The sequence below is a fragment of the Borostomias antarcticus genome (assembly GCF_949987555.1).
Source record: "Borostomias antarcticus genome assembly, chromosome: 23".
Lineage (NCBI taxonomy): Eukaryota > Metazoa > Chordata > Actinopteri > Stomiiformes > Stomiidae > Borostomias > Borostomias antarcticus.
Window position 1 is genome coordinate 2,946,824 of NC_140256.1, and position 25,102 is coordinate 2,971,925.

The window sequence follows — 25,102 nt, forward strand, 5'->3', positions numbered from 1 at the left end:
CGACAAAATAAAACATTTTCCTACGTTCCTACTCCTATTTTTTATGAGAAAGCCATACTATTTAACCATATATGCTTTCTGTTCTGTTTGGTTCTGAATTGCGTGTGGTGACAGTATATCCCATACATTTTTGAGACATTTGTTCTAAGTAAAAATGTTTTAATGTGATCTTTCCAAACATGTCAAACATTATTAACAATAGATGAGTGCATCAAAAGATAGAGTAGTTGCATAGATAAACATACATTAATTGACAAATACACATAAACACCAAATAAATAATCAATGCATGAACTGTTTATCTCAATTTTCCAACCACTCTTTAAAGAGTGTTAGTAGATACCTCAAAAACATTAGGATTTCAGAGATGTCGGTTCTATCAAACGGAGGAAGTGGTTTTATTTTTTCATGACAGTCTTGCACCCTGTTCTTCATATCTTTGATGTGTTGATTGATGTTGTTGATTTTAACCAACAGGCTTTCCGGCACTTTTAGTTTGAGTATTTCATTGATGTAACTATGGAACGCAGAGAGCTGTTGGCAGGAGTGGTTGCCGCGCTGACCCGGGTTCTGAAGCCAGCCCAGGTCGTAGGTCAGGTCCGTAGACACATCACTGGGTAGAACACCGGTTTTGTTCTGGTTTAATGTGAGAGGTCATAAGGGGAGTTAGTCATTATCAACTATTTCATAAAGCAAACCTCCACAATGATGATCAGTGAAAAGTGTCAATATTATCAATATTTTTGATTGAGTGAGAGCCAGTAACTCCACAGCAAAACTATCCCTTTGACATTCAGATCAGACATGGATTGACTATACTGACACAAAGGCTACTGACATCAGAAGGTGAACTTACCAAGTCATTCAGTGCCTCAACCAATTGTTTCAGCAAAGTTGTTTTAGTTGTTACCGGGGAGCCACTTGCAGGCCACGTGTTACTTGTGATGTACAGGGATAGGATAATCACTGTGGAGAGAGGATACAAGTTAATTACTGTATCACGCCAACACGGCCCATAACAAACAGTGAACAACCAACTAGTCACACTTGGCATTGTCATATTATGTACCATGATATGTGCATAAAAGGCTATAGAAGGATAAACGAAGTGGGCTAGGCATCATGGTCAAAACATCTAAAAATGAAATAACCCACACATATTTCTTCCTCACTTTATCAATGTTAGATAGTTAACCATTGGCTATTGAAAGTCAAGCACAGGACGTTTCTAAATATTCGGATAGGGGTTAAGAACCTAAATCTGTCTAGCCTCGGGCCTATGACCACCCAGTCTTTGATCCACCCTAGACAGACACTCAAACTATGTTATCTGTATTGACTGATCACACAGTGTTGCGCAATTTTTTTCTGAAGCAGACTGTTATCGGCATTGACTGATCAGACAGTGTTGAACAATTCAAAGCAGTGAAATTCTTTCTTCCCTGAGAGTATCTGGTTACAAAAGTGGAGTTCGGCGCTTACCAGCAAGGAGATCCATGTCAAGAGTAATAGCGGAGTGTATCAGCTCAGCTTGATGTTCAGTGATGGGATACTCTCTACCCGTCCATCCACACTGCTAATAAATCTTTCTTGAGATTACGATCAAGTGTACTAAGCAACATTCTTTCCTAAATGAGTAAGAATGACGAGTTATAGATCTTTCAATGGGTTTCTGAGAAAAATGGCCCGGTTTTTTACCTTTATTTCCCAAGGGGAACCCACTGAGACCAAGGTTTTCAGTGGTGCACTGGTTACAAAGCCAACCAATACAAGAATATCACATGAATGACAGGAAGAGGACATGAGGACAGCCAACAGGCAGGACCTAGTAACAAGGGGGGGGGGGGGGGGGGGACAGATACTGCACTTAAATGACCACACATCACCAATGTGCTATTTTGCATATTTAGCCCTATTTGTGGTCTGCCTGCCATGAACCTGAAACATAGAGACCATCATTTCACTGATCGTTCCAGTATTAAACTAGCTGCTGTTTCTATGCAGGCTCTCACTGGGCTACAGTGGACGTCAATGGGGCATACGTAAATGCGTTGGTAAAACTATTATAAATGTGCTTTTCTGAGACAGGAGGAACAGGGTGTAATCTTACCAGTCTCAGTATGCTCTCCTGTGAGTGAATCCAAATATTTGTAGGTGTTTAGCATGAATGACTAATACATAGCATTTGAATTTTGGCGGTGTGCTCTGTCCGGGGGGGCCCCCTGCCTTCCACCGGCGTGGAAAGCGCGTTAGCAGGGGGAGGCAATCTAGGTGTTCCCCCCCTCTTGGCCCAGACAGCCAGGGGGAACGGCATCTAGCCCCCTGCCTCAATGACGATCAGAGTGGGCCGCGATCGGGAAGACGCTCGGAGGTAACTCAGCCCACTAAGACCGTCAAAGAGTGCCACAGGAGGACTGCTGTACATTATAGTCCCTGGTCCCCACGGGCCGACGCTTCGTGGGTTCCGCGGGAGATACAGCCTAGTGTCTCTGCGTCCATGGCGCCCGGAGGGACCGCTGGATGGCCATTCGGAGACGTAGCGGCCCACGTTCGCCACGGAAAGCCACAGAGACCAGCTAGCGGCTACTCTGGCATCCACTAGCCGACGCTAGTGGAATTCCTGACAGACTACCCCGGACAGAGAGCAACGATGACAACAGATGACATCGACATACGCAGGAGGAGCAGGGGAGGAGGTGGGGCGAGCATGCAATGCACAACCAGCAGTAATGGCAAGCGCGAACAATGACATGTTTTGACAGCTTAAATACATGCGCTCTAGTGAGCTGACCAATGTTATGACAGCTAGTCAGCTGGTGCTGGCGTCATGCGTGACTGATTAACCTCAGCTGACCACCCTGGGCGTGACTTTCGTGCCTCGCCTGAATTTGCGTCGGAGACTTCATTTATATATTTGTTTTTTAGACTTTCAGCTCTTTTGAGCAATTTGAATTTTTCTGTACTCAGTTTTTATGGTTACACCACATTTTTGCCATTTTTACTCAATAATTCTCTCAAAATGAATTAAAACCACAACTTTTTAGGGCAGGTTGTCAGAAAAGAATGTATGCAAGTAATCTTTAAGTTTATTTTCAAATTTTAACCTAAAAAATGTAAACTTAACCAAAGGGACACAAAAAAACAAGCGTCACGTCTTTGACCCAAAAACATTAGGAATGCGATACATTTCACAGGAGAGCATACTGAGACTAGTAAGATAACATCCTGTGCTTCCAGTCCTGGAAAACCACTTTACCATAGTGTTTCCAACACATTTACAAATGCCCCATTGACTTCCATTGTAGCCCAGTGAGAGCCTGCATAAAAACTGCAGCTAGTTCAATACTGGAATGATCAGTGAAATGATGATCTCTATGTTTCAGGTTCATGGTAGACAGACCACAAATAGGGCTAAATGTCCAAAATAGCACACTACCCCTTTATATCATACTGTAGGAAAATAGTACTTTCATAAACTGACAAGAAGCACAACAATACTACCTCAACAATCATGTTGTTCTCAACTAATATGCTGATTGCTAAGACTTTTAATAAAGTGTTGGCTACTGATAGTAAACAAATCATCAATCAATCAATCAATGAAAGCTTTATTTGTATGGCGCATTTCATACCCAGAGGCAACACAATGCGCTTTACAGAGAACAAGGGAGGTGGGCATATCATTACATCTTTATGGTGGTCTTATCCTCATGTGTGTCTATTAACATGAGCTGGTGTAACGGATTTGATTGAGCATCACCTATTCTACAGACTGCAGCATTACGTTAAACAAGCAAGGTACTGTAAAGATTGAAAGATCTAATTTCACTGAAGCACGCACCTTTGCTGTACTGGGTTCCCTTTTACTTCCTGGAGAAAAAGTTCCCGCCCCCCACACACACATAAAATTGTCATTGTATAATTCACACACTGAGTGTGCTTAAAGTAACGAAGTAAGCAATAACAAACTTACACAATATATACAATAATGGATTGTAGCTGTTCCTCAGAGCACTACCATAAATAGACAGGTGGTAGAAATTGTAGAAACATCCAATAGGCTGATTGACAAATTGAATTTCAACTCCAACACAGAGATGGTTTGCAAAGAGGTTCTATCAACGACTATTCTGCCTTCGTAAATTGTCAAAGTTCCATGTTGAGAATACTCTTATAACCCTTTTTTTGTTGTTGTTTTTTTACAAATCCTACATTGAGCCTGTAATTTTCTGTGACCTACTGGTATGGCAATCTCAGTGTCAAGGCAAAAACTGCTCTCCAAAATAGTGAAGGTCAGCAGTAAAGTCCTACTGACCTGAGTGTGTCCTCCCTGCCCTGTAAACTGCAACAGACATAAAGTTGAAAGTTGAGCTGAAATTGCCCTTATAAGGCTATCTTGAGATGGCTTGTGACCTATCTACAGTACATTGTCCAGCAGGCAAATTAAAACTATCAACTTCGTTCTCATGATTATTATCTTGATCTGATTGTCTGTACTGATGGTGCAAAAATGAACTAAAAGAGCTTGTTTCTCTCGAATTACTCAAAAATCACAAAGAAGAAAATGGGAGACTAAATACTCTGACCTGTAAAAAGAACTTGTCAAACTCATTTTCAAATGTATACATTGATGTTGCTGTTCAATAAAAATAAAAACAATAAAACAAATGAAATAGTGATCAGAGTAAATGTACCGAGGGTGTACTCAGAGGAGTGAATGAGGTTGAGTAGTGAGTGATCGATGACTAGTCACAGTCTCACAACTAAAATAATGGACACAGATGTCAATTCAATTGCTTCAAAGAATTACAATTTATTCAGTGAACAGGACATGTGCAGGAGCAGCATATAGCCACCCAACAATGTGCACACTGGGAGGAACATTTAAATAAAATGGCAGGACAGTAGCACACCATCAAAAAACATGTAATTATTTAATAAATATTGTGATTAATAAGTTAAGAAATAAAGAGATAAAGAGATGTGGTTGTCTGACAGACATATTTCTTATGGGATTATTTCTAATATCTTAACATATTCCTCCAGCCACTTGAAGCCATTGTAGAGGATTTTGTAGCCCATCTTTTGCCTGTCATACGTGACCGTTTCATCCATTTGATTGTCATTAAAGAGATCCTTGATTTTAATGTTGGAACAACATGGATTCTTATGCATGATTTCATTGCTTTCATCGTCAATAATAATACTATTGAAGTCTTTCAGGACTCTCTCTATATCCAACGTGAAGTTATGTGGACCACTGACAAATTCGTCAACAATTGAGACCAAATCTTTGTTCTTCAAGATAAGACGATGAAAGTATTTGGAAATGGCACAGGCGGAAGATATGATGTCATTTTTCTGGTTTTTACCAGGCAGAATGATGCCATGTAAGTTCTGATGTAACTTAGGATCTTCTCCCCAAAAAGCATCTTTTACCTAAATTAATGGAAAGGTGAAAAGAGATTTTAGATACATTCATAATACTTGTGCCAACATTTAATTAATTTTATGAGAACTTTTCCACAAACAGTAGTTCTTTTATGAGGTTGTTAGTACAGTATGCCACTCACATATTTTATGAGCAGGGTCTCCACATCGACCTTGAGCACGTTCACGTGAAGGGTTCTCTGTAGTTTCTGTTTCGGTTCCCTTGAGACAGGATTTGAGACAGTGCTGCCAATCAGCATAACTGCAATGACTGTGAGGAGTCCTGCAGAGAGTGCAACCAAAAAAGAAAGAAAGGAGTTTACTTCTAAACAGATGATGACTGACAGCCATTGAGTTTGTCCTTATGGTTCACTCAGCTATTTGTGCACCCAAGAAAAACTCAAAGGGATTATTCATTTTATAAACATATGAAACATATTACACATATTCGGTCTAATCATTGTTAAAGCGAAGTAGATGTAGCGATGTAGTTTCATACAGTACTTTCAAAGCATTCTCACAGCTTGAGATTATTCAAAAGTAAATGAGTCATTTATATATGATGAATAGTATCATATTTTAATTTTCCTGACAAACTGTAGTGTAATAGAAGGGAATTGTGTTTCTTACCTGGAGTGGCACGCATGGTTCAAATTGAGTGCTGGTGCACGTGCAGATGTGAGAGCTCATGATAAATGCACTTATTTATATTTCAAAAATGGGAGTTTTACCTGTATGGAAAGCGTGGGCTGGTGAATGGCACAAGCAATCTTTTTTTTTTCTTCTTTCATCATTGCCACTGACGTTTTGGTAAAATGTTGATGCTGATCAATCAGGTGATAAGAGCAAATGTGGTTGTGGTGAGGTGAGCCTAAGAAATGTGTTTCTCAAGTATTTGAAGAGGTTTTCTCTGACACTGTGAATATTTTTAGCCGTGTGTTGCTTATGTGGCTCTGTATGCTACTAACCCTGTTTGCTTCTCTCCTCCCTAGTGTCTCTCCCTCTTATACTCTTACCAGGTCCTGTGGACGCCCCCCCGTCTCCTGCAGACCACCCTGTGTCCGGTAGAAATCCCCCCTGGTCGCTGTAGAGGTCCAGTGTGGCTAGTAACCCTGTCTTCCTCTCTCCTCCATAGTGTCTCTCGTTCTAAGTTACCTGGGTCCCGGAAAGCTCTCCCCTCCCCCCTTTTCCAGGTCAAGGTCCTCTTAAGGTTTTCCTCCTGGAAAAATTAGGTGTAGGATCTATGTCCACCCCCACCCCCCCACCCCCCCACCCCCTTTGCTCTCTGTAAATCACATTGTGTTGTCTCTGTGTATGAAATGCACTATACAAATAAAGTTTGATTTGATTTACCATTTTGATTGTATAAAATGTGCAAAACTCAGAAAACACAGTTTGGCCTGATGCCTATTGCAGAGGTGCTGTGGTGGTTGCGACATGCGGCAGAGATAGTGGCATGGAGACCTCAGGAACTTTGATTGGCTGCAGCAGTCAGGGAAATGTGTTGATACTCCCCTCTGATCAATATCCCCAATGGGTCTTAAGTTGTGAGGTTACATCATGTATAGGCTACCTTACCTTTCAAATGTACTTTTCTCTTGTTCTCACACAAATGTGAACATATACAAAAGTAGCTTACACATATTAATGTTTTTGTAATGTATGTTTATATGTATGTTTGTAGAGGAATATAAAGCAGAATTTGGAGAGTAAAGTAAAAGTAGTTTCTCAACCAACTGAAAAGAAAATGAGATTGGACTTATTTTTAATTAAAAAAAAAGAAAAAAAAGTAGTTATGCCCATCCTGCAGTATGACTGTATATGAGAATTTGGAATTATAATCCGGCCATGTCCCAAGGGAAATGTGTGATCCAAAATCTTTTCCACTGTCATCCATGATGTTTTATTTAAGCAGGCCAGTGGTGTAATGCAAGCTGGATCCCTGGTCTGTCTTCTGTCAGCAGTTGCCAAGCAACCTCTCACAGCCCTCACAGAAATACAGCCAGTAGTCAAATGTAAACAGACAACAGAGCAGAGGAGCTGAGAGGCTGTTTGAGTTGCTCTGACCCTGTCGGCATGGCTCGGGCTCGGACACTTTCATCAGTGGTGGAGGAGCAGCTTCGTAGCCTCTGTCTCAAGGACTTTCCATGTGGCCGTGGTAGTTGGGTGAGTTCACAGGCCATGCGTGTAGGCCTACACATGAGGCTGTCTTAAAGATAAAAAAGGTGTAGCATTACATAACTAATGTTACATTACCTTAGATCAGGTCAGTGCACAATGCTACTATCCAGTCAGCTAGGTTTCAGCAAGCAGGCCATTTCTACCGCTGTCCTACAGTCTATTGATTGATTATTTTTTTTATGGATTAGCAGACAATAAAATCCAAACGTGGAGATCCTGTTCAACAACTATGTGAGTGGCCTACTGTACTGACAAGCTCATAAAATAACTACTGTTTGTGACAAAGCTCTCATAAAATGAATACAATGTTGGCACAAGTGCAAGGGATAACATGCAAAAATGAAACACTTATTTCCAACATGGTTGCTAGTGTCTTAAAAACAGGAAAGCCAGTAACACATAACATCCATAAATCCCCCTAAAATAATAAGCAACAAAACTCCAGATATGAAACTTCATTTTACAACTACATCATCAGCATCCATTATCCTAACCTTCTAAACCATTTTACCTGACAGGACTTGAATCTATTTGCATAGTTGCCTGGAGGATGGAGTTATGTCCCAGATTCTGGAGATATGGGATCGCCACTGGCACACACACACAATTAGGTGCCAATCAGGTGCCACACAACTGGCACAGAACTGGCAGCCCTTGAAGCTCAAAACAAGAGTGATTACCAATAGAAGAATATTAGCAGGGGATTTTGGCAGATTATTTTGGGGTGCTACCAAAACGTTTAGCTGTGCTGCTCATTCCACAAATGCACGATCCTTACAAGTTGTACCTCGTTGTAAAGGTGACTAATCAGGCTTTCCAACTATATAAAATACAATACCGATCGGTATTAGTAAAGGGGGGAAATAATCGACCGAAATAACGTCCACAATCGACCGAAATAATGTTTCCAAACAATTTTTGAGGAGTTTATATGTATATACAGTATATATATATGTGTGTATGTGTATATATATATAACTATAGGCTAATATATAAATATAAATACTTGTCTTATCATTAGTGAAGGAGAGGATAATGAGATTTCCCAGATATCTTTGATAACACCAAGGTTACTTCTGTTCTTAGAGTAAATCCAGAGGTAATGAATACGAGGAGCAGAACTGGGGGTACATGGACCAGGATGAACACAGAGACAGAGCAGACAAAGAGGAGCCAGAGGCCTTAACTGAGCTTCTGATTGGTCCCGCGTCCCCGTGGCGACAGGAGGTGTCCTGGAGCCCCCAAGCCCTGGCCCTGAGAGAGCTGTCTGTGCAAGAACCTGAACGTCTGCACGCCAACTTCATATACAGCCACCTCAACGCCCTGCGTATCGTGGATAAGGGGGTGAGTCTGCACATTAGCTGGCCAATTCTCAGACACAGACTTTCCCCTGTATATTCTGCCCTTGATGTGGCTTTAATTACTGTGTTGTAAATAACATGTATAGAATAACATGCATCATGTGTTTAGGTAAACACTCAAATATGTTTATGAGTTTATATTTCTTTCTTATATGTGTGTATCAGGTCTCGACCATCGATGATGGTCTTTTAAAGTTCTCCAATTTAACAGAGCTGGTGCTGAGTGCCAACAAAATCTCGGAAGTGGTCTCAGGGCATCTCCCCTGCACTCTAAGAGTAAGTCACCCACAGGGGAGAATAACAGTAACGCTGAATCACAAGTGGTTGGTTGTGGTCAACAGTTTTTAAAGGTTATCTTGTGAGGGCTGACTGGGGAAAAAACATGACACATGAAATCACACCTTTTGTGTTCATTTAAGATATGCCCACTCTGGCAAAGTGGTTGAAAAAAGTTCACAGTTATTATGTTGTTCGAAATTCTTTATTAGGAGTTACCCCTTGAGATGTGCCATCTCGTGTTTTTATGTCATTCAAAACTCCTCACACTACCCTCATTCCTTGACCGGGGTACTCTAGGTGTGCTAGGTACTGCTACATATACTGTAGACCAGTGTGATTCAGTCTTATATTCCTGTGCAGGCTTTCCTTAATGAATGCTATTATCTGTTGGTTTGATAGGTATTGGAGCTTTATGCAAACCAGGTATCCAGTCTTAAAGGTCTTAGCTGCCATCGTCTTCATTGCCTGCAGCATCTGGGACTTGGCTCCAACAGACTGGGTTCCCCAGCCGATATCCAACACCTCACTGGGGCTCTCTGGTCAGTGATCACACCCTGGCCTAGTGCTCACACCCTGGGTCAGTGCTCACACCCTGGGTCAGTGATCACACCCTGGCCTAGTGATCACATCCTGGGTCAGTGATCACACCCTGGGTCAGTGCTCACACACTGGGTCAGTGATCACACCCTGGGTCAGTGCTCACACCCTGGGTCAGTGATCACACCCTGGGTCAGTGCTCACACCCGGGGCCAAGGGTAATTTCTTTCTAATTCATGCATACAACAGTGGAAGTGAAAATTAAACTACATCAGTCACAAGCATTGGGTTTAGTTACAAAGAGGATCCCAAAAGAGGATCCCATTGACAAACAATGTAATTCTAATCTGTACTTATTCTCAATCAACAGCAGATTGCAACAGACAGGAACATCCTCCACTGCAATTGTTAGCAAGAAAAATGACTAAAATTATGTAAATAAAGCTGCATGTGTTTTAGAATGTGATTAACATTAAGATTTCTATTGTGACGTCAAACAACCGAAGATGTAAAATGATTTGCGTTGGTTCCTTCGGCCCAAAGGCCACAGCTGGTCTCCTTGGATCTGAGCTGGTCTGAGTTCCTGGGCCAGCAGGCGCTGGTGGACGGCCTGGTCACCCTGCCCTGCCTGAGGACCCTGGTGCTGGAGGGGAACCCCTTCACCCTGACCCCCTCCTACCCAGGCTTCACCCTGGACAGCCTCCCGCGGATCCTCTACCTCGACGCCTCAAGGGTCACGCCGGACGATCGCCATCATTTTAGAGGCCTAGCCGACATGAGAGGTAAGGCTGTGGGTCACCGCACCCTCAATTATTAAGTTGAAAACACCCACAGGAAAAAGGGTATGGAGCGTCTATACCTACATTCATCCCACCTATGATTCCCAGTGTGGTAGAAAGTCACACCATCCTCTAAATACATTCTACTCCATTTTTACATATTTATACGTGTTACAGGAGTGCAGCATGCTGTCCAGGGCAAACAGGTTTAGCAAGAAAATCGGTTAATCGATTATTATCAAATTCATCACTTGACTTTTGATCTAACCTGCTCAAACACAATGACATTGTTAGCTGTACCTAAAACCCTTGAGCATGATTACTCTTCCTCTCTCTTTTGTCCTAATATTTTGCCTGAGTTGTGTTTTTCAGGAGTGTGTTTATACTACGGTCCTGTCATGTTTCTGTATAGAGGCAATCTATGCATGCGTAGTATTGAAGTCCAAGACAAATTTCCCTAAGAGGACAATAAAGTATATCGTATCGTATATCGTATGTTTGCAGACCTGATTGTGGACCAGGCTGTCGCCACGGTGACTGTGGGTAGAGTGACGGGGGTCCCGGATCCGCAGCTGACTCTGGGGGACAATGCACCCGACTTCCCTGTTGTCACTTATAATTACTTTGTCACCTACGAGTTCCTCAGGCAACCATCACCTGGTGTCAATGAGCAGGTATTTTCTTCCCATCACACATTTTTATTCATCTAATTTCCTTATTTTGCTGAAGTCTGGTGTCGAACTTCTTAGTCCAGTGATTTGTCATTGAGCAACTGTGAATATGTGGGAAAATGTGATTGTCAGGTTATCATTGCATGTATTGCATTTACTGTATGATTCTGTACAGGACATCAAGAAAGACACTGTATCTACGTCGGATACACTGGCAGCCATAGCAGAGAGGAAAGAAGGGGGCTTCAGTTGTGAAGAGGAGCCGTCCAAAACCACCTCTCTGAAAACAGACAACACAGCCATGACAACTGAGATTGTAGGACCTTCCAACAGTGGTAAATCTCCTCCTTTTCACAGTGTGTCTACTTGTGTCTGGGACTCCCATTACCTCTGCACCTGTTGTGTGTGTGTGTGTGTGTGTGTGTGTGTGTGTGTGTGTGTGTGTGTGTGTGTGTGTGCGCGTGTGTGTGTGTATTTCTAACTGCGCTCTCTTGACCCCTGACCCCTAGTTGCCAGACACAGTACAGCAAAGCTGGTGTGGGCAGAGAGCATGGACTTTGATCACACTAATATTCATAGTGTTGCTGATCTGGGGTTATTGAAGAGCTTTCTTCTTCGCGGGCTGTGGCTGTTTGTGGAGGAGGAGAAGGTAAGCAGAGCTGATGCAGAGCTATTTTATGTAAGGGAGTGATGGAGTCCAGAGCAGAACTCTCAAGACCCAAACCCAGACCGAGATAATGATCATTCAAATGCAATTGTCTTTAAAATAAATCATGATTAACATTTCAATCTTGAAAAAAAAAGATGTACAGTAGTATTCCAAGAAATGCAGGTATTCCAAACAACTGGACTTAAAGCGGAACTGGACAAAAAAGGAAATATTATGCCTTTGCGTGTTGCATTAAAAACCCAAGTTCAGGCAGGCACACAGTGGAGTTGAAAGAACATGATTAAAAACACCAATATGTGTCAGCCTAGACTCAGACCCAGACCATGTTAATGTTTATTTATATTTTAATTTTAATTAATATGTTATTATATTTAAATTTAATTTATATGTAATGTACATTCTTTACTGTGTGGGCTACGAGCCTGTAATAAAGTTTATTAACTTTATTTATTAAGTCATCTCATGAATGGTCTTGAGGCTGCAATATCAAGACTCCATCTCATCTGGACTCTTGCTTGAGACTCCATCCAGAACAGTATGAGGACTGACGGGCTGTTTTCTGACTGCGTATGTACTGCATGTGTATTGTTCTGGTTTCCACTGTAGGTTCTCTCATGGCCGGCCCCCACAGGAGAACCTGGACCCAAACCCAACCCAGAAAGGAAAGGGGGAAAAGAGGTGAGGTTACAAAACTGCACAGTCATCTTACATTCCTTTTTGTCGGTGTCTGTTCATAGTATCACGAGAGCAACACAAACTTTACTTGACTTGTTTCCTCGCAAACATGACTTGCAATATCATACGTTTGGTTTATTTTTGTCTGTTGGGACAGGGGGCACGTCCTCCAAGCAACACTTCCAACCAAAAATCTAAAGATAAGAAGAAGAAGAAAGACTCGATATTGGACCTGGTCCAGGACACTCCAATCAGAAGAACCCTTGGTTCAGTCCATGTCCCTCTCCTGGACCTTATCACAGGTGGTCAAAGGGTCAGTGTCCTGTGTGACCTTGGGGTGCTGCCCACAGAACCAAGAGCCATGGCGCCCCGCGATAAGGTAGATCTTCCCACCTGCTGTGCAACGCTGACACATCAATCAACATAGTGTAGGCCTACAGATTAATGTTAGGTTAGAAAAAAATACTTAATTTCACTTTTTTAAAGTGATACTTTTAAATTCCCTCAAGGATCCAAGTAAGAAACCCAATGATAAGAAGAAGGATGATAAGAAATCTAAGTCAGGAGGAGACGGCGCAGGTGGACAGAAGAATGCAGTAGCTGCAAAAGGTGAGTTAAACAATTCTATAACATACAGCTTGGGGTAGGTGTTGATAGTATAACAGATTATTAGGCTAATCCCAGGTATTCTGTGTTAGCCTTTATACTGTTGATGGCATCATGCTTTGTTGAACTGCCGTCACACGATTGTAAGATTTAGATTTCTCTAATTATCTTCAAATTGGATTTGGATGCCGTCTCATTGGGCAAATTCAAAAAGGCGATGAATGAAACGGGTGGAGGGGCCCTTTACGTGTCTGTGCCCAGGGGCCCATCATTTCATAACCCGTCTATTCGTGCAGTGCAGAACTTGTCCTCTTGCTGTTACTGTACGTAGGAAAAGGGAAAGGTCGGAAGGACAGCGAGCCCGATGTCCCCACAGATGTCCCCACAGACGACACATGTTCCAACCAGCTGAAACCCATGTCTGTGGAGTTGACTGTGCATCTGGAGAAATGGCGTTCTGCCTCTGAAGCCCACGACCTGCGTCGACCACAATGAACCCATCATCAGTTGGTTTCCCAGACACAGATTATGGGCGAAAGTAATCCAAGACAGACAAAAACGTTCCTGTAGAAAAAAACGTAATCTGTGCGTGGAAATTCTACTCTAATATGTACAGTATACTGTGGCAAAATGGAGTAAAACACATTGAATGAGTTTCTGCTCCTGCTCCACATGAACACGTGTTCATATCATGTATATTTTTTTAAGTATCAATTTCATTTCATTTCAAACCTTTATTTATACTCGTGAAGCACTGAGGTTTCCCTCATTCATAGTGATGACGAGTTTACAGAGACACAAATCAACAAAACAAATACAATGTACAATAATAATAATTGAAAACAGCTACAGGTTGAAGTACATAGGTCTAGAACTTAATTTCTAAACAGTGACCATATCAAGGCCTATGAATATCATTCATAATGCTGATGTTACTGGTAGACTATGCTTTCTTTCTGCCGCATTGAACTTTGTGAAAGATAACTGACGACCTCACAAAATACAGTCAGGGTTGCTACGGCGCCACAATCACATTGCAACTGCAAGGGGAAGGTACAAAGCTGAGAAGGTCTATTGGCATTTGAGTAGATGCAGTGGATTTTACTGTCGCTGAAATCGCCAACACAGGCAATTTGACAAAACAGTTCTGTGCCAATAGCCCTTGTGGCAAAGGGCCTTTTCCTCATTGATGCCGTTTGTTGTGCTTGAAGGTCAACAGACTCAAGACGCCTCACTCAGGCTTCACGATGGTCGACTTTTGCCAGGTGTTTAGTTCCAATACCTGGCTAAAGCTTAAGCCTGTTACATATGTCTGTAATTGTTTTAGTATATCTTAACTTTTTTTTTTTTTTTTACTATTTTTATATTTAGTTTATCCATTTAGTTAGTGTTTTTATATACCTTCCTGTGTGTCTGTCCTTTTGTTGCTGCTGTCATGTTTCGTTCGCTCGTCGTCACTGTAAATGAGGGCAACCTCAGTGCCTCTCGAGGTTAAAAGTTTGAAATTAAATGAAAAATATGTGGGCATGTCTGTAGGCCAGGGCTGCACCTAAAAGATGAATTAGCTTCAGCAGATGGTTGTGCAGCACCTGTGATTTATAAATCTCTTGACCTCGAGGTAAATTCTTAAACTTATTGGAAGGACAAATCAACACAAATGACATTGATTATTTATGTCCTTAAATTTATTAAATTTCTATAAAGAATATTCAAAACATTGGATAAAGAAATTGATAAACATACCATCCGTTTACAAAATGTAATCTTAAATTATTAAAATGATTATAAAGGTATTTAAAAGGAATTGCGAGGGCTAAGGATGAAAAAGTTGGGAATTATAGGTGACAGGTAAACAGGTGTAGTAGGTTCTTATATCTTTACAATGTGTTTCAGCAAACCACTTTACACACTTTCAATCAATAATCAACAGACTTAAATTACTCAAATTTCATTTATTTTTTAATAGATATTCAACATTCAAAACATTGGGTGAAGAAATTGATAAGCGCCATACCATCCGTTTACAGTATTTCATCTTCTTAGAAATGATAACTTAAGCATGTTATTTTCTTGAAAGGTATTTAAAAGGAACCAAGGGTTTGAGAGCAATAAAGTGTATGCAGTGCTTTAGGTCTGTCTAGCGGCCTCCTCCTCCATCACCACCCTGCTGTCCCATGTAGCCCTGGTAACCCTGGTAGCTCTCATAGGAAATGGCTCCACCCTACCACATGTTTCATTTAAGTTCCACCCCACAATTATCACACAGACAAATTGACAAGGCAACCATTTCAGAAGTATGAAGTATTTCCAAGTGTAAAAAAATAAACTATAAGCATTAAGCACCCATCTTTTGCACTCATATAACCCATGGATTTCGATTATAAAAATCAATTCCAATTGAAACCTTTTTATGCTTTTTCGCCTTCTTCAATAGTATGTGGACAGACTGGGTAATGATAGCCAAGTCGATAGATCTTGGAGGGATTGATAAAGAGTGCTTAAGGGCTTGGGCAAGAAAGACAACATCCACACCTACGTGTACAGTATAGCAGAACTCTTAATGTGCACCTCACCTCAACACTTGGATCATGTGCAAAAGTAAGGATTGTGCCAAAGATGTTGCTGGAAGGCTTCAGAAGGTCTGGTCATCGTTGCAGGAGTCTGTCCAGTGACCGAAAACCTCACAGATATCGCAGTAGGGACGCTGGTCACTCTTACTACCGTGGTAGGCGGTGTGTGGTGGAGAGTCGGGCATCTGCGTCTGGGTAGGACAGTCCTCTGTGTCGTGGAGATCGAAGCAGTCACAGATATCACAGAACAGACGTGGAGGGGACTTCTTTTTGGAGGGTCCGTCGTTACTGCAGAAGAGAGGGAAAGCTGATGAATTAAAGGTGAAACAAGTCTCTAGAGGGAGACGGTGGCGTACCATAAGGGAGAAAGGAAAATGACAGTACTTATCAATTTACATTTACTTTCCATGCTCTGACTAGTTACAAACCAGAGTAAAGATGAATGTTGGCATTAGGCTGGCAGACGTTTGGTCAGTGTTAATAAAGATGATGAGCACTTGTTCAATGTTCTTGAACATGCATTGTTTGATTTGATTGATTAACTGTTTGATTGTTCTTGTCATTAATTGTTTTGTTTGTTTTTTGTTGACCCGCTTTGGCAATATTTACTGTTTACAGTATATCATTCCAATAAAGCTATCTAAATTGCATTGATATAAATGTGGGAATATACTGACCCATCATAGTTATCCAGCTCGCTCGCATTATTCCCATTGAGTGCAGCCTCTGCCATCCTCTCCAGTTTGACCTTGAGCTCATCGTTCTTCTTCTGAAGGTCCACGATGACGGAGTTAAGGAACTGAATCTGCCCGAGAGAAAAGGCTCGATTAACGACAGTGTCAAAGATCAATCGTCTATAATGCAGCAACAAACAAAGCTTGTAGATTAACTAAACTTAGTAAACATGAAAAACATTGTCGGCCAGCTTATTGCGTAGATCATCCCTTCCAAAACACTGTGACAAGGAAAGAGAAAAACCTACACCGATGTGCAAAGTCAGTTCAAGATTTTTTGGTAAACAAAACTGATAACTTTATCCCCCTGTGAGAATGAATAGGGATACACGGAGACCCACTCTTGAGTAAACATGAGTATGAGTGTTACACGGAGACCCACTCTTGAGTAAACATGAGTATGAGTGTTACACGGAGACCCACTCTTGAGTAAACAAGAGTATGAGTGTTACACGGAGACCCACTCTTGAGTAAACATGAGTATGAGTGTTACACGGAGACCCACTCTTGAGTAAACAAGAGTATGAGTGTTACACGGAGACCCACTCTGAGTAAACAAGAGTATGAGTGTTACACGGAGACCCACTCTTGAGTAAACATGAGTATGAGTGTTACACGGAGACCCACTCTTGAGTAAACAAGAGTATGAGTGTTACACGGAGACCCACTCTTGAGTAAACAAGAGTATGAATGTGCAACACTGGCTTTATATCCTATGACTGTTTTTTTTTCTATTCTCATAGTCACAAGGTCTGATCCTTCCTCAGCATAACAAAGGTGTGAAATTTTTTTCAACCGGAACATTCAGAACGTCTTTATCAGAACACAGAGCAACAGCTAGAGGATGTACGGGCATAACAACGGCTTGAGAGACATGCACGTGTGAAGCTGATGAACAGTAACAAACCGCTGCCTGATTGTAGGGTTGCATTGCCAACATCAGGTACAGGGGTAGAGGAGGAGGAGGAGGAAGAGGAGAGGAAGAGACAAAACAAAGATTAAAATGATGACTAACCTAATGCCGGAACAAACTCATCACTGACAATGAGAAACTACTACAAGGACCCAAGACGATAGTCAGCAAGCGTTACAGGTACATCACTGAAGACCCTCAGACAAATCAGAGTCAATGAAGGAGACTTTAAACGAACATGACTCTCAGTGAATATGGTGCTCCGTTAAATGTGGGAACTGACATTGCATTCAAACAGCTTGTGATGCCAAATTGTGTATTTCTTTCAACAAAACCGTTGTGATATAATGGCATCTGATACTATTTGTCTGAGGTTCTACGGTGAGTTCAAATGAATTCTTGGCAGACAAAAACATCAATAACTACAGTAGTTAAAGTTAGTGAAACTCCAGAGCATCTCTGCAGAGCAAACATACATAACCTAATGCCAAAAATGAAAGTCTCCATTTTTGTTCTTTGCAAGATGCACAACGAAGCCCTGTGGTAATATTAGGGCGTTCTCTAGGACCTTTAAATGACAGGTCTGTAGCACATCCTGAGATTGGAGATATTGTATACGCCTAATCTTCAACCTTATTCCGGCACTCTAGTTTTTCCTCACTGGTTATTTGGAATGATCATGATTAAACGCTGGTGCCCCATACATTTACAAAATGGGAGCAGGGATTTCAGGCCAATCCAGATGGTAAACACGTGGAGTTGGCTGTAGGGGAGGGGCTTTGGTCAAAGAGTTTCGGCTGGGGGGGGGTACAGACTTTGTCAGCAGCGTTAGTCCAAATGTTCTACTGTGGATCCTTAAACCCAAATTGAGAAGCTGACCACACTCCGGGACTCACTGACTTTATCTTAATGTATAGAGGTCTGCAAATAAATCAACGTTTGCTGGACGTATTGTTGGAATACCTGGCCATCCGCAGTCTCCTGGTCCACAACTGCATCACCTGGTAGAGGAACAGAATTAAATTACATTTATTATGTTAATTCAAATTGAGTAATTCAATTGTTTTGTACTGACTGATGACTATTACTGTGTAGTAAAAATGTTCTTCTTTCACTCTGAGCAGCTTGACACATACGGCCCAGAGCTGGGCTGTACCAATCAGAGCTGGACTGTACCAACCAGAGCTGGGCTGTACCAATCAGAGCTGGACTGTACCAACCAGAGCTGGGCTGTACCAATCAGAGCTGGGCTGTACCAACCGGAGCTGAGCTGTACCAATCAGAGCTGGGCTGTACCAATCGGAGCTGGGCTGTACCAACCGGAGCTGGGCTGTACCAACCGGAGCTGGGCTGTACCAACCGGAGCTGGGCTGTACCAACCTGAGGGTCTGCTGTCCGCGTCCTGCCCTCCTTCCAGGCTCCTCTCCAGGGTCTGAACGCGCTCCTGCAGACGAAGCCTGTCCTTCTCCAGGGACTGGACAGCAGACTGCAGGGTCTTCGCTGTGGCACTCTCCCCACGCAAGACGGCTAGCTGCTCAAATGGGAATGGATAGTATTGAATTTGGAAAAATGGAGGATAAACTGGATACATTTTTGCAAACAAAATCTCTATAGAGAGTTTTCATACGAGTGATCAAGCTTGGTATGCGAGGCTACGAGGACAGACGATAAGATATCAATGAACAGCTTCTCGACAATCAAAGCTGTGAACATTAGCGCCTCTGAATGTGGTGTGTTATGTATTGTGTTGTGAAATGATGTACTGTGTAATGTGTGAATGTTGTATACTGTATTGATTTTAATCACTGTGTACCAATTTTACCATTGCAGGTCGGCCTTTTAATTCCTGGCATGGGGACTGCCGACGGAAACTAGCCTTTTGGCTAAAATCGGGTGCATTTACACTGTGTTTATTAATGTATGTTGTCCCTCTTAATCAAATAAACGAAAGTGAAACTGAGGAAGATATACGCTGCTCACTCTCACCTCACTCTTGAGGTTCCCCAGCTCCAGGTCCTTCTCTGAGATTAAGGCACTGCTTTTCTTGATGGACTGCTGGAAGTTGGCTTTCTCCTTACTCAGCTCTTTTTTAATGGAGTTCTCACTGTCGGGTACAAACATACACAGAAAATAAATATATAGATAGCTCTAGTGATGAAATAATGGGATTGTGAGAGGACACAAAAGAGGATCACAAAGATTAAGAAAACAATGAGATAAAGGCTTGACAATGGAGAAAATCACTCATGAAAAACAAGATCAAATGAGAGTCTGGAGTAATGAAGCATGCATTATCTGGTGAAAATAGTTGGGGTGGTGCTGTAAAAGTGCTATAATCATTCCTGGTAAAGATGATTATTCCAGCAGCTTCGCATTCACAGTAGTTATTCATGAACAACTGGCGTACGAACATTCAGCAGACAAAATCAGATGGATAATAATGAAGTTGAATTTTACCGATTGTAAAGAGACAGAAATATGTTGAGATTATATGCACCATAAAGCCAACAATTTACGTGGATAACTAAGGCATACTGGGTAAGGAGAACAAAATATGGTATGTAACAACTTTCGAGTCGTGGAATACCTGGAGGCATTATTAGGCAATCTTTCAGAGGCAAAAGAAAATGTGAAAGAGGCGTAAATTAGCACATACGAAGGACAGCACAGTCATACATGGCATGCTGGCGAGAGCAAGGCTAAAGCACAAGCGATCATGGTACACTACATTACAGAAATGCTGTTTTGTCAATTGGTAATGCCGTTTTGTCAATTGGTAATTTTTACCAATTGTCAATGGTAAAAAGCGGAGTTTGAAGATTTGCCAGGAAGACATTTCAAAGGGTCTTACCTCCGTTTCAGTTCTTCTAACTGTTCATTGAGTTTGGAGTTGTCAGCCTCTAACTAAAATGAAAAAGAAGTGATGCTTAGTGATTAAGCAAAACCAATTTCCACTTGATGGACAATAAAGGCAATCTAATCTTTAAATGTTTAAATGCACAATGTTCATTTGTGGCGCTGTAAAACCAATGGTCCAGTGGTTCTGTTGCGGTGTTGCGCTGTACCTTCTGCTGGCCTCGGATCTCTTCCTCGCTGCTGCCGAGCTTCTGGGTCAGAGCCCTGTTCTCACTCTGCAGGGCCTCCAGGGACTGGGACTTCTCAGATGCAGCTCGCTTCAAATACTCACTTGAACACACACAAGAATGAGAGTGGAGGAGTGAGGTGGAAAAACTGTCTTGGGGAAGTAACCTTTTTTTTTTTTCACCACCGTTAACTGTCAAAATGCGAATTGCTAACAGTGCCCTTCGATTGGTATTCATTTGGATGCTCATAAAGATTCTGTCATCATCATCATCATCATCATCATCCAATCTGTAAAGCTCAAGAAAGACTCAAGTGGTCCAAATGTCCCATTCTACAAGTTTAATGAAAGTGTGGCGAGTAAAAATGGAAGGATTTGACACTTGACTGTACTGCACCATTAGTCCTTCGCCAGTTACTGTGAGAGGACACTGCTAGGCTAACCCTCCCCTGCCCCGCCCTCAGATGTGAGCACTCAGTCAGGACCTGACCAATACATACTGACTCTTGGGTCTTCCACCCATAACATTCAGGGGTAACGCAATAGGAACCAACAGAGAAGGGGCAGAGGCATTGGAAGGAGATAAATTGACTTGATAGAAACAGAAAAGACTGGGTACTTACATCTCCTCAGATAAACTACTGATCCTCTGGTTCTCAGAGTTGAGCTTCTCCTTGGACGCACAAAGCTCTTCCTGATATCTTGAATTCTTCTCCTTCAGGGACTCTACCTGAAACATTTTTTTAAACTCACATTAACATTTCAATATTATTATTATTTTTACTCAAGTACACATTCGAGTATTGCCAGTGACTAAGCTCTGCTTCCTCCCCTCCACCTGAAGCAGTCGTCTCACCTGACTTTGCATCTCCAGCTTGGCGCTCCTGAGCTCGTCCACCAGAGCCTGGGCCTCGCTCTTCTCCTGCTGCAGACGGCCCTTCTCCTGCGTCACCTGTTCCAGGGTCTCAGCAGTCTTGCCAGAGGACTCGACTGCCTGGTGAGGTAGGTTGTGATACAGTATAGGCTAGAAGTATAAGTTACCAATATAGGGGTTGACAGAGGTGAAACAATCATGACATTTGCAGACCCTCCGTTTAAATCTTACAGTACACAGCTTAATGTTTTCACAAACTTTTCACGTATTCAAGTTTTTAAAACATATTTTAAGTAAATTAATTAATTTACATGCTTTGCATGTCAATCATGCAAATCATTCCAAAATTGATTCTGACAGTCTAGTGGGAAACAGTGATCATGTCTCTTCAATTATTATACTGTAATTCAAAAGATGGAATGGAATGTCCCACATCTCTTTTTAGAATCAAATAACAAGCAACTTCATTGTCTATGCCCATTGTGGAAATCTAAAAGTAAAATCTCAATTGTGAACTACGTAGATAGAGCTGTGAGGAAGGCGAAAGAAATCACATCCTGTGGTCTGAGAACGGATCCACACAATGATGCCGTTTATCAGCGCTCGTCAAAAAGAGTTCAGAAATGGGTGATTTGGGGCTGTACTGCTAATCACTGATCCAACCCCTGGCACTCAATAAATCTCATCACCTGGAAATCCTATGTGACCATTTAAAATATGAATACAGTAACATTCAATTCAGGATGAAGAGACTGGTGGCATCAATATCTAATTCTATAGATTCCTAATTCTAAAGTAACAGTTCTACATGTTACCTAACCAAGGAATATAACCTGATCTCAATCACGTTCTTAGTCCACAGGAAAGTTTAAATAGCAGCTGTTGGCAGGGAACTAGACGCAAGACAGCAGTTAGTGATTGGAGGATGACTATTTGAAACATAAAAGCAGCAAGAAAATAAGAGCATGCAGTGAGGATGCAATATAATATGAATCTAATGTGAGGGTTTAGAATGTGTTAGTAGTAGGGTACCTCAAGCTGCTTGGAAAGAGCATTTTTGAGTTGGGCTTCAAGCTGGGTGATCTGCTGAACGGCTTCATCTCTCTCTTTGTTCAAGGCATTTCTCTGGGCTCTCAGATCCTCCAGGCTAAGAGAGAGATCCTCTTTTGCCTTGGTGGCCACTGATGCCTCTTCCATAGCGGCCTGACGCTGTGCCTCTACCAGGGCCTTCTCGGCGTGCAGAGCTTGGGAGCTTGCCTCAAGCTGTGTCTGGGCAGCCTGGAGCTTCTCTACTTCTCCACGTAGCCGTGTGCATTCCCCATCACCACTCTCTCGGCTACTACGGAGAGATACAATGTCCTGCTCTAATTTGCTTTGTGCTGTGAGGAGGTCTCTCTTATCCTTGTCCAAGGTGGAGACCTCTTTCTCGAGTTCTTCCATTTTGGCAGATAGACGTTTTCTATCTCCAGTCAAGTCACCGCTTTCCTGATCTTTCTGCGTTAGTTGTGCTTTCAAGACCGTAATTTCTTCAATCAGGGCTTTCCTTTCCTCATCGGCCCTCTTAAGGCTTGTGGACATCTCATCCATGTTTTTATCTCTGGTGAGATATTGTTCAGTAAGATCCTGTACTTTGGCTTGCATCTGAACTTTCTCCTTCTCAAGAGCTTCCTTTTCGGAGCAATGCTTCTGCAACTGTGCTTGTAAATCAGATTTTTCACTTTTCAAAGATGTTCTTTCAGCGTCGATTTCTTCGATCTTCCGTTTGGTTTTCTCTAGCATTGCATTAAGGTTGGAATCAGCTTGTACAAGGTCTGCATTGGTCTTGGAGGAGTTGTCCAACTGATCCTTCATGTGACGGACTTCACTGGCTAATTTGTCTCTTTCATTAGCTAGAGCTTCTTTCTCAGATATCTCCTTAGTGTTCTTCTCTTCAAGTTCCTCCTTCTCGTGTAGAAGATGCTGAATCTGTTGAGTAAGGTCCTGTGCTTTGGCTTGAATCTGGACTTTCTCTTTCTCAAGTATCTCCATCTTAGAGCATTGCTTCTGCAGCTGAGCTTGTAAATCCGACTTTTCACTTTTCAAAGATGTTCTCTCAGCTTCAATTTCATTTAACTTCTGTTTTGATTCCTCCAGCGTTGCATTAAGGTTGGAATCAGCTTGTATAAGGTCTACATTGGCCTTGGAGGATTTGTCCAGCTGATCCTTCATGTTACAAATTTCACTGGCTAATTTGTCTCTTTCATTAGCTAGAGCTTCTTTCTCAGATATCTCCTTAGTGTTCTTCTTTTCAAGTTCATCTTTCTCATGTATCAGACGCTGAGTCTCCGTCCTCTGCTGTTCCAGTGTTGATTCAACAACCATCTTCTCTTTCCGAAGAGACCGTAGAGTCTTCTCAGTCTCGGCATTCTGGAAACAAAGCGTTTGCTTGTCCTGCGCAGATGATGACAGCACCTCTTTCACCTTCTCTGTAGAGGCAGTCAATTCCTCTGCAGACAGTCGAAGCTTCTCCCTCAACTCTTCTCTTTCCTTAAGAAGATCCTCCTTCTCAGAGCAGACTTTTCTCTGGCTAGCAAGCAGGTCCTCTTTTTCCTGTAGGAGACCAAGCCTCTCAGAATCTGTAACCTCTCTGCTTGTATTAAACTCCTCCAGCATCTTGGCCAGGCTCTTTTTGGAAGCCAGAAGCTCATAATTATCCTTCACATTATTCTCAAGATCCTTCTTAGTAGCATTGAGCTGATTCTGGAGCTCTGTGTTTATTGCCTGTAGGGCATCCTTGTCAGAGATGGCTGAATTGGTTCCAGATGACATCTCCGCCTTCTCTTTGGTCAATATCTCGATCTGTGCTCGAGTTTGAGTATTCGTCTCGCAAAGGTCTTCTTTCTCCAAGCTCAAGGACTGAAATTTAGCTTGCAACTCTGCATTCTGTGCGTCAAGATTTTTTTTGGCATTTCTGGCTGCGTCCCTCTCCAACATTAGGCTGTCCCTTTCAGATATCAGCTTCTCACTGCTCTTCCTGAGCTCTTCCTGAAGTTGGTTCCTCTCCTTGCTAGTCTTCTCATATTCCTCTGTTAGTTGCTTTTTCTTTTCCTCAAGCTGCTGAATCTGCTGCTGGTGCTTGAGTAGGAGAGCCTGTGTTTCTTTGCTCGTCTTTTGAAGCTCCTCAATTTGGGCTCGGTACTCGGTTTCAGCAAGCTTGAGATTTTTATTTTCGGCCTGTGCCTCCAGAACAACACCTCTGACCGTCTCCAACTCACTGGACAATGAAACGGTCTCTTTCTCTAGCTTTTGGTTAGTGGATGAAAGTTCGTCTAGCTGTTTTGTAAGCTTGTCCCTAAGCACCAACATGGCCTCCTTCTTGGACAAGAGCTCCTTGTGACTAGCCTCAGAGGCAGATAGCTTGGACTGCACATCGGAGAGCTGAGTCTCAAGGCTTCCTCTCTGAGCCCTGATCTCCTGGTTTTCCTTAGACATGCTCTCCAGGACTAGGATCTGCTTTTCCATGTCTTTGGACAGTTGTTGAACTTCCTGCTTGGAGGAGCCGAGCTCAGCAGAAAAACACTGAAGGAATAAAGTTGAAAGAAAAAAGGGGAAGGGTAAAGGATAAAGAAAAGTGAATATAAACAAAAATAAATCAAGCAAATGAACAAAAGTAATAATATGCAACTGGAAAGGTAAGTTGGCAAAAGCATACACAGTGGGAAGGGAGAGGAACCCCAGGTGACACCACACTGACCTTCAAA

General features: G+C 42.2%; 3 protein-coding genes across 4 annotated transcripts in view; 1 reads left to right on the forward strand and 2 right to left on the reverse strand.

Moving 5' to 3' along the window:
• Positions 1–7,506: 7,506 nt before the first annotated feature.
• Positions 7,507–13,684, forward strand: LOC311324811 (leucine-rich repeat-containing protein 43-like; the record flags this gene model as incomplete). Its single annotated transcript, XM_084457405.1, has 12 exons — positions 7,507–7,596; positions 8,698–8,955; positions 9,138–9,248; positions 9,651–9,794; positions 10,339–10,570; positions 11,072–11,241; positions 11,414–11,573; positions 11,748–11,887; positions 12,515–12,586; positions 12,741–12,962; positions 13,093–13,192; positions 13,521–13,684. 12 exons carry the CDS (start codon positions 7,507–7,509, stop codon positions 13,682–13,684), a joined length of 1,863 nt encoding a protein of 620 aa, XP_084313531.1.
• Positions 13,685–15,189: 1,505 nt separating this feature from the next.
• LOC311324680 (CAP-Gly domain-containing linker protein 1-like) lies at positions 15,190–16,955 on the reverse strand. Its single transcript, XM_084457218.1, has 2 exons — positions 16,437–16,955; positions 15,190–16,047 (listed from the first exon to the last, which is right to left on the reverse strand). The coding sequence occupies exons 1-2, from the start codon at positions 16,490–16,492 to the stop codon at positions 15,822–15,824; spliced, it is 282 nt and encodes a 93-aa protein (XP_084313344.1). The 5' UTR covers positions 16,493–16,955; the 3' UTR covers positions 15,190–15,821.
• A 180-nt stretch (positions 16,956–17,135) lies between these two features.
• The window catches only part of clip1a (CAP-GLY domain containing linker protein 1a), a 28,958-nt gene continuing 20,991 nt past the window's right edge, over positions 17,136–25,102 (reverse strand). Inside the window, exons 16-24 of one of the 2 annotated variants that reach the window (XM_084457216.1) lie at positions 22,395–24,920; positions 21,345–21,482; positions 21,112–21,218; positions 20,472–20,592; positions 20,258–20,310; positions 19,393–19,510; positions 18,787–18,937; positions 18,370–18,407; positions 17,136–17,406 (exon numbers count right to left, since the gene is read on the reverse strand). In XM_084457216.1, coding sequence (XP_084313342.1) covers positions 17,257–17,406; positions 18,370–18,407; positions 18,787–18,937; positions 19,393–19,510; positions 20,258–20,310; positions 20,472–20,592; positions 21,112–21,218; positions 21,345–21,482; positions 22,395–24,920 — 3,402 coding nt within the window. In that variant the 3' untranslated portion in view covers positions 17,136–17,256. The remainder of the gene's footprint in view (positions 17,407–18,369; positions 18,408–18,786; positions 18,938–19,392; positions 19,511–20,257; positions 20,311–20,471; positions 20,593–21,111; positions 21,219–21,344; positions 21,483–22,394; positions 24,921–25,102) is intronic. The other variant, XM_084457217.1, reaches the window with a different exon arrangement.